Source organism: Hyla sarda, chromosome 4, assembly GCF_029499605.1.
Source record: "Hyla sarda isolate aHylSar1 chromosome 4, aHylSar1.hap1, whole genome shotgun sequence".
NCBI lineage: Eukaryota > Metazoa > Chordata > Amphibia > Anura > Hylidae > Hyla > Hyla sarda.
In genome coordinates this window covers 9,292,734-9,302,605 of record NC_079192.1, presented here as the reverse complement: position 1 = coordinate 9,302,605, position 9,872 = coordinate 9,292,734, and the positions used below count along the sequence as shown (strand labels likewise).

General features: G+C 44.8%; 1 protein-coding gene across 1 annotated transcript; it reads left to right on the top strand.

Annotated features, from left to right (window-relative positions):
• Positions 1 to 7,560: 7,560 nt before the first annotated feature.
• On the top strand, positions 7,561 to 8,487 carry LOC130367233 (olfactory receptor 11L1-like). Its single transcript, XM_056569636.1, has one exon. It carries the CDS (start codon positions 7,561 to 7,563, stop codon positions 8,485 to 8,487), a length of 927 nt encoding a protein of 308 aa, XP_056425611.1.
• The last annotated feature ends 1,385 nt before the right edge of the window (positions 8,488 to 9,872 follow it).

Sequence of the window (9,872 nt, the reverse complement as noted above, 5' to 3'; positions counted from 1 at the left end):
TTACTGTTATACTATACTGTACATCTGTACTGCAGCATAAGTATAACATTCAGTACTACACTGACATTCAGCCTGTGCAATCCAGCCTATGGCTGGACCTCACAGGCTGCCGTACTAGGCAGACAGGAGGCAGTCAGCTGGCCTCCTGCTGCCATGGCAACCAACAGGATCCCACGATCGCATCGCGGGATCCCCATTGGCGGACAGGGGGAGCCCCCTGTCAACCCCATTGATTCCATGATCAGGACTAATCATGGCATCTATGGGTTTAATGCTGCCGAGACTGGTGCGATCCCAGGCTCGGCAGCTGCGGCAGGACCATGGCTGTGATTGACAGCCGTTTCACGCTGGCAATCTCCTGCAGCACATCGGGCAGAGCAGATGATCCCTAAAATATATTTCATACGTCCAGTTGCGCTCATATGCTAGCAACTTGGACTTATGCATACATCCTGGAACGGGAAAGGGGTTAAGCAAGAGAATCATAAAATCACATACCCTAAAACTAGACCCACATTACAGTCAGTCTACATCCCTAAGGGACACAATATAGTCCAGGTACAGAGAGTACTGGAGCAGAAATTCTCCTAACAACAAGCAGGGGGCAGCAGTTCACAGAGAATCGGGCAAGAGATTTTTTTTTAATCTGGGGTAAGGAGTCATTTGTGGTAAATAATGTGGTTCACAAATATGTTAGGAATCACATAGTCTATTACATGGAGGGAAGTTGTGACCCATTATAGAATAGGAAGTGTGTTACAGCAACATCAGTTCTTATCAAATATGAACTGAACATTTATTGTATCTTGGCTGGTGAATAAATGTATACATATTTGGTTGTAAATTTTATTTGTTGCTATTGTTATTATTATTATCATTATTATTATTATTATTATTATTATTATTATTATCATTATTATTATTATTATTATTATTATTATTATTATTATTATTATTATTATATTGCCTTCAAGTATATAGTATTAGTGAGGTACCCAGGACGACCTCAGATTTTTTTTTCCAAGTTTGCCCTTTTTTAAATGTATGTATTTATTTATTTTTTATGTATGTTTGTATTTATTTTTTTAATTTATTTATTTATTATGTATTTATTATTTTTTTTAAATTATGTATGTATTTTTTTTATGTATGTTTGTATTTATTTTATTAATTAATTTATTTATTATGTATTTTTTTTAATTATGTATGTATTTATTTATTTATTTTTTATGTACATTTGTATTTATTTTTTATTTTATTAATTTATTTATTATGTATTTATTTTTATTTTTTTAATTATGTATGTATTTATTTATCTCATTATTGCTAATTAAGACTTACATGGAAAAAAAAAAAACAATAATAGATCCAAAATGATACAGATCTGACTTCAGCCTGTAATTATCCACAAATTCCCAGATCAATTAGTGTTACATGTAGAAGAATACAACAGACCTATATATAGGGGGAAGAATAAGGAGTGCTGGCTTTACACGGAAGATTGGCATCACTGTTTCTGCTGCTGCTGTCATTATCTCTGACACAAAAGGTAAACTTCATCTGACTGACTGGGGATATTCACAGAGCAGAAAAGGCCATCACAGGCCACCATACTAGGACAGGGGGACCAGTCGTGGCAATCTGCCCCTGTTTATAAGGTAAGAGTATTATTTTCCAACAGCCCTTTGCCTCTTCATTATTGGTTAAAGGGGTACTCCGATGAAAAACTTTTTTTTTTTTCAACTGGTGCCAGAAAGTTAAACAGATTTGTAAATTACTTCTATTAAAAAATCTTAATCCTTCCTGTACTTATTAGCTACTGAATACTGCAGCGGAAATTATTTTCTTTTTGAAACACAGAACTGTCTGCTGTCATCACGAGCACAGTGCTCTCTGCTGACATCTCTGTCCATTTTATGAACTGTCCAGAACATCATATGTTTGCTATGGGGATTTTTTTTTACCCTGGACAGTTGCTAAAATGGACAGAGATGTCAGCAGAGAGCACTGTGCTCGTGATGTCAGCAGACAGCTCTGTGTTTCCAACGGAGAATAATTTCCACTGTAGTATTCAGCAGCTAATAAGTACAGGAAGGATTAAGATTTTTTAATAGAAGTAATTTACAAATCTGTTTAACTTTCTGGCACCAGAGTACCACTTTAAAGTGTAACTGTTGTCAACAAAAACTTTTTATATAATGTAGATATATATTTTATATAATGTAATATCATTATATGTAAATTTGTAATATACAGTGGTTAAAAAATTTGTATATTTTTGGGTAAAGAAAAAGTGCTATCCCTGCAGCTATTGCCTATGTGTCTCTATGAGGAGTCCAAATACAGGAAGTGAGGGCAGGAGAAGCAGGGCTCTGTGCAGACTGCTGGCTTGTCAATCATCCTAATGTGTGAGCCCGTAGCAAGTCAGAGAACCTCACTGCACAGAGTCCTGCTTGTCCTCAGTGTACAGAGCCCTGATTGTCCTCAGTGTACAGAGACCTTCTTGTCCTCAGTGTACAGAGCCCTGATTGTTCTCAGTGTACAGAGCCCTGCTTGTCCTCAGTGTACGGAGCCCTGCTTGTCCTCAGTGTACAGAGCCCTGCTTGTCCTCAGTGTACAGAGACCTTCTTGTCCTCAGTGTACAGAGCCCTGATTGTCCTCAGTGTACAGAGCCCTGCTTGTCCTCAGTGGACGGAGCCCTGCTTGTCCTCAGTGTACAGAGCCCTGCTTGTCCTCAGTGTACAGAGCCCTGCTTGTCCTCAGTGTACAGCCCTGCTAGTCATCAGTGTACAGAGCCCTGCTTGTCCTCAGTGCACAGAGCCCTGCATGTCCTCAGGGTACAGAGCCCTGCTTGTCCTCCGTGTACAGAGCCCTGCTTTTGCTCCGTGTACAGAGCCCTGCTTTTCCTCCGTGTACAGAGCCCTGCTTGTCCTCAGTGTACAGAGCCCCGCTTGTCCTCTTTGTACAGAGCCCCATTTGTCCTCAGTGTACAGAGCCCTGCTTGTCCTCAGTGTACAGAGACCTTCTTGTCCTCAGTGTACAGAGCCCTGCTTTTCCTCGGTGTACAGAGCCCTTCTTGTCCTCAGTGCACAGAGCTCTGATTGTCCTCAGTGTACAGAGCCCTGCTTGTCCTCAGTGTAAAGAGCCTTGCTTGTCCTCAGTGTACAGAGCCCTGCTTGTCCTCAGTGTACAGAGCTCTGCTTGTCCTCAGTGTACAGAGCCCCGCTTGTCCTCAGTGTACAGAGCCTTGCTTGTCCTCAGTGTACAGAGCCTTGCTTGTCCTCAGTGTACAGAGCCCTGCTTGTCCTCAGTGTACAGAGCTCTGCTTGTCCACAATCACTTCCTGTGTTTGGACTCCTTATAGAGACACACATGCTGTAGCTGCAGGGAAAAAATATACCTATTTTTTTTTTACCAATGTATATTACAAAGATACATATAATGGTATTATCTACATTATATGAAAAGTTTTTGTTGATGACAGGTACCCTTTAACATTTCCTATTGTAGAGTGTCTTTTAGCCTGAATTAAAGGAGGAATGAAGCAGCTTCTGTGACCTTTATCTCAATAGTCCCTGGATTAGATTGACTCTTAGGGTCACCATCCGAAATATCTGGGCCACATATAAACATATTTTCATGGTTACTGAACAAACTATTGTGTCTGATTTGTACTTTATTGTGTACATGTAGTAGGCACCTGATGGAGGATGTGATACTATTTCTACAGAACAATGACTTACTGATTTTAGACAACAATGAAGGATAGATGAGAAGGTCACTTGTCAAGGATTGTTGACCCAAATGAATACTCTATAAAACACTATTGCCTTTCAAGCCCAGCTCCCCAAATGGCTTAAATGGGCACTGTCACAATGAGCCGCAGCAGGATATCTTCTTCAAACATCCCATGCAATTTTGTAGCCTGAGTCTTGCTCCGAGACTGACGTGATCAGGTATCCAAATACCAGAAATCTCATACACTTGTATGGGGCTCCCGGCATGCCCACAGGGGGCATAGCTATAGGGGGTGCATAGGTAAAATTTGCACAGGGATGGTGGTGCCTAAGGGGGCCCCAAAGCATATCTGCCCCATAAGAGACCAGTATTATAATTGATACATGAAGCCCTGTTACAGATTTTGCATCGGGGCCAGAAGCTACAAGTTTTGCCTCTGATGCCCACTATTGATCTAATCAGTCTCTGAGCAAGTCTGGAGCTATGAGATTGCCCGGGAGTTCCTGACGTGGCTCATTGTGAGTCGTGACAGGTACACTTTAACCCCTTGGTTTTTTTTCTTCACAAGTAACTGTCACGATTCGGCAGGCTGGAGGTGGATCCTCTGTGTCAGAGAGGGATTGGCGTGGACCGTGTCGGTGGACCGGTTCTAAGTAGCTACTGGTTTTCACCAGAGCCCGCCGCAAAGCGGGATGGTCTTGCAGCGGCGGTAGCAACCAGGTCGTATCCACCGGCAACGACTCAACCTCTCTGACTGCTGAGATAGGCATGGTACAAGGGATAAGGCAAGAGCAAGGTCGGACGTAGCAGAAGGTCAGGGCAGGCAGCAAGGATCGTAGTCAGGGGCAACAGCAGGAGGTCTGGAACACAGGCTAGGAACACTCAAGGAAAGGCTTTCTCTGGCACAAGGGCAACAAGATCCGGCAAGGGAGTGCAGGGGAAGTGAGGTATAAGTAGGGAGTGCACAGGTGCAAGCTAATAGGGAGATTGGACCAGGCACCATCATTGGTGCACTGGCCCTTTAAATAGCAGAGACCCGGCGCGCGCGCGCCCTAAGGAGCGGGGCCGCGCGCACAGGGACAACACAGACGGGGAACGGGTCAGGTACGGGGACCGAGATGTGCATCGCGAGCGGGCGCGTCCCGCATGGCGAATCGCATCCCGGCTGGGAGCAATATCGCAGCGCACCCGGTCAGCAGGTCTGACCGGAGCGCTGCGAATTAAAGAACGCTGCGAGCGCTTCGGAGAGGAGCGGGGACCCGGAGCTCTCAGCGTAACAGTACCCCCCCCCCCCCTTGGGTCTCCCCCTCTTCTTGGAGCCTGAGAACCTGAGGATAAGACTTTTGTCCAGGATGTTGTCCTCAGGTTCCCAAGATCTCTCCTCTGAGCACTCAACTACAAAGGGTCCAAGATAACGTGGTCCCAGATTAAAACTGGGGACACGGAAGCGGATATACTTGGTGGAGAGCCACACAAAAACAGGAGGAGTTCTTCTTTTTTCTTCGGCAAGCTTCTTCACCCGGGATGAGGCTAGTATGAGGGATTTTAGAGTCTTTTTCCAGATGGTGGCGAAGCCCCGGGAAACCACATCAACAGCGGGCACACAAGAAGGCGTGGGGGTGGGGAGGGAGGGAAGAGGGTCAAGCTTGGCACGGGGCAGAGTGTTAACAGGACGGGGGCTGTGAGGAGGAGACACAGCATAGTCCAGATAGGCCTTGGGGAGACCAGGTAAAGGGGAAGACACAGAGGTTTGACTGACGGGACTGGGAGCAGAGGTGAGGCATTTTCTGTGGCAAGAAGCACCCCAGCTCTTGATCTCCCCGGTGGTCCAGACAAGGGTAGAGGAGTGGCGTTGGAGCCATGGCAGACCGAGGAGGACTTCAGAGGAGCATTTGGGCAAAACAAAAAGTTCCATGCTCAAGAGCAGGGGTTCTGTGCGGTAACGCACAGTGCAGTATAGAAGTAATTCTTTCTTTTTGCGGCGAGTCCTCTCTTCAGGGGTCAGGCGAGACCGATCCACTTGCATAGCCTCCTCGGCGGGAGGCACAGGGGTGGATTGCAAAGGATATTGTGAGAGAGGTGCTCCGAGCGGTGTGGCACATGGCAGGGCCTTCCCAGGCAGGAGACCACGGCAGAGTCTAGAGTCCCCATCAAATTTGTCCGGCAGGGACAAGCGGAGGTTAGGAGCGGCCGGTCGCTGCGGAGGAGTTGCAGGAGCCGGCGAAGGAGATGGTTGTTGCTGTTGCAGCTGCTGTGTCTGTGACTGAAGTTGCTGTATCTGCGGCAGCAGCTGCTGTATCTGTGACTGAAGTTGCTGTGTCACGGTGGTCAAGTATGACAGCTGGTGATTTCGTTGGGTGATCATTAGGGATTGCTGGGCAATCACCATGGAAATGTCGGCAAGACTTGACAGCGGCACCTCAACGGAATCCATGGCCGGATCTACTGTCGCGATTCGGCAGGCTGGAGGTGGATCCTCTGTGTCAGAGAGGGATTGGCGTGGACCGTGTCGGTGGACCGGTTCTAAGTAGCTACTGGTTTTCACCAGAGCCCGCCACAAAGCAGGATGGTCTTGCAGCGGCGGTAGCAACCAGGTCATATCCACCGGCAACGGCTCAACCTCTCTGACTGCTGAGATAGGCATGGTACAAGGGATAAGGCAAGAGCAAGGTCGGACGTAGCAGAAGGTCAGGGCAGGCAGCAAGGATCGTAGTCAGGGGCAACGGCAGGAGGTCTGGAACACAGGCTAGGAACACTCAAGGAAAGGCTTTCTCTGGCACAAGGGCAACAAGATCCGGCAAGGGAGTGCAGGGGAAGTGAGGTATAAGTAGGGAGTGCACAGGTGCAAGCTAATAGGGAGATTGGACCAGGCACCATCATTGGTGCACTGGCCCTTTAAATAGCAGAGACCCGGCGCGCGCGCGCCCTAAGGAGCGGGGCCGTGTGCACAGGGACAACACAGACGGGGAACGGGTCAGGTACGGGGACCGAGATGCGCATCGCGAGAGGGCGCGTCCCGCATGGCGAATCACATCCCGGCTGGGAGCAATATCGCAGCGCACCCGGTCAGCAGGTCTGACCGGAGCGCTGCGAATTAAAGAACGCTGCGAGCGCTTCGGGGAGGAGCAGGGACCCGGAGCGCTCAGCGTGACTGTAACAACTTTTAAGTCCCAAAAACCTTGAGGAAACATCTAAGTGTCTACCGCCATACTTACCTGCTCTTATGTTAAACCATATGTGACCAAAGAAAAGTAACAATACACATAGATTGCCACTTTATGTCTTCACTTAGGCCGGGTTCACACCACTGAAGTTCTGCAGTGAAGTTTCTACTGCTAAAATTCCGCCACTGAAAGAGTAATCTCGATCATTCTTCAGGCAAAATCTGCCTGGCATACATTTCCCTCTGTTGGTATGGCAACATATGTGCGGTCCTGGTGCAGGTTGCATTCAGAATCTCTAACCAGAATTTTTCCAGATGACAATTCTGTAGTGTAACCTTAGGGTTATTGTTATCCTGTGGTAGACAACTTGCTCTCAAGACACCTTGTTACACAAGCCTTGTATGGATGTTGTGCACAACAGTGACCAGTGAGGCCAAAATAATGAGCAAATTTGACCATAATTATGAATGCAGTTTAAAAATAAAAAAAAACAATCAATGATGATTAATGATTATTATTATTTTTTTTATTTTTTTTATTATTATTCACATTTGGTGTCGTCTTCCAGCCATGACTCCATAAAGTGGTGGAACCATTGTAGAACCTTCACGTCAAACTCTTCACACCACATTGCCTTCTGTTTTTATTGGTTAAAACAATGGACATAAACCAAACAATAGTCACAGAATTCTTTCTCCTGGGTTTCCGGATCGCTGAACCTTTCCGTGTATTACTGTTCACGTTATTCCTGCTGACGTATGTGATAACCCTAACTGGTGATTTCCTGATCGTCACTCTGGTGAGTAGAAGCCATCAGCTCCAACATCCCATGTTCTATTTCCTCAAGCATCTCTCAGTTTCTGAAATCTTGTTCACCTCGAATATCACCCCCAATATGTTGTATATCATTTTGAGAAATGGTGGCTCCGTGTCGTTCTCTGGCTGTATCATTCAATTCTACTTTTACATAGCCTCGGGCAGCTTGGAGTCTCTTCTCCTCACGATTATGTCATATGACCGATATCTGGCCATATGTAACCCATTGCGCTACGCAGACATGATGAACCTTCAGTTGTGTCGGACCCTGGTCTTAGCCTCCTGGTTACTCAGCTTTACACTCGTTTTAGTAACTGTTACTCTATTATGTCAACTCAACTTCTGTGGCCCAAATATCATTGACCATTTCTTCTGTGACTTTGCTCCTCTGGTGGATCTTTCCTGCTCAGACACTTCTATCATCAGGATGGAGGTTGTTGTGCTCTCCATCCCTGTAGTGGCCTCTACGTTTTCTTTTATTCTCTGGTCATATATTTGTATTTCCATCACCATCCTCGGTATTCATTCCTCCACTGGGAGACGGAAAGTCTTCTCCACCTGCAGCTCTCATTTGGCTTCAGTCTGCTCCTATTATGGTCCTCTCATTGTCATATACATGGTACCATATAGGAGGGATTCCCTTAATGTGAACAAGTTCTTATCGATTCTTTACACTGTGTTTACACCATTGTTTAACCCCTTAATATATAGCTTAAGGAATGAAGAGCTTCAACATGTTCTCTGGAGGTTATTAAAGTTTCAACATTAATGTGTAGCAAAATTCTTTACTGTTGCAGTTGAGATTACCCCCCCCCCCCCCCTATTGCAAATAAGACTTATATGAAGAATGTACAAACCTTCAGACAAGTGAAGGCTTCCAGTTCTGTCATGTAAGTGTGCCGACGCCAGCTTCATGATGATATGCGTATTGCACTGTACCTTTGTAGTGGTGCAATGTAATATATGTGCAATCAAAAGATCCCATGTCAAAGTCTTCTTGTGGAAATAATAAAGAATTAATTTACAAAATAATAATAATAATAATAAATCCTCTATAAAATAAATGCACATTTCCCACATACAGAATGTCTATTTTATTTTATTTTTAAAGAAAACAGACATAATAAACATATAGAAATAAAAAAAATACACATATTTGGTATCAACATATCTTTCTCTGGTTATTTATCCTGCACAACTACACTTGAAAAGAAAAAAATAATAATACATAAATAAATAAAATACAAAAACAGTGCCATAACTGCTTAATTTTCTTAAAGTACATCTGTAGTGCAAAACAACTTGTCCTCTATGCAAAAGATAGGGCATAAGTTATAGATCGCAGGGGGTCGGAGCACTGGGGCCCCCGCAATCTTCTGTACGGGGCCGCGGCAGTCTGCAGGAATTGCAGTTTCGTCCCCAGCAGAAAGCCACGGCAGAAACGGCCCCTCCATGTATCTCTATGGGGTGTGTCGGCTGCCGTGTCATGCGAGGATGGAACAGCATACTGCCGCGGCCCCGTACAGAAGATGTCCTTTAATTCAAGTCCCCCCCCCCCCCCAAACAATGTTTATTTATTATTTATTTATTAATACTTTTTAACAAAAAAAAATTCCATTGTGTCAAAAGCTTTTTCATTACCTTCAAAAACTGTTAATACAAGTAAATCAATACGTTATATGAACTCCAAAATGTTGCAATTGAAAATCTGTTGTATAGATATGTTGGTGGAAAGATAGAAAAGTGTTGGCTCTTATAACGAAATGGTGAACAAAATAAGAATATTCCTTGGACCTCACAGTCCAGAATGTATCCAAGATGAAGGGATTCCCTCTTGCTTAAATGTTTATTGCTTTTTTTTCCCAACCAGATAAACATTTCTAACTTTCATCAGTAAGTTGAGTTTGCAGTGGGACAGGGCCAGATGAAGTCATTGTAGGCCCCTGGGCTTCAGGTTATGTGACTCTCCGCCATCACCACTCACCAGGGGCATCCACAGGAAATTCCCTACTTGAACGTGGAAGTTTTGGCCTGGGGTGTAATGTGTCGAAATAAATTATTTCAACTATAGTAATCAAGTACTGTATACTAATTGCCATGGAAGGGGAAAGCACTATTGAAATATTTACAGCTCTCAGTATGATCTAAGTAGTG

Coding starts and splice junctions, on each gene's coding strand:
- LOC130367233 (XM_056569636.1), top strand. CDS start 7,561: ATGGACATAAACCAAACAATAGTCACAGAATTCTTTCTCCTGGGTTTC.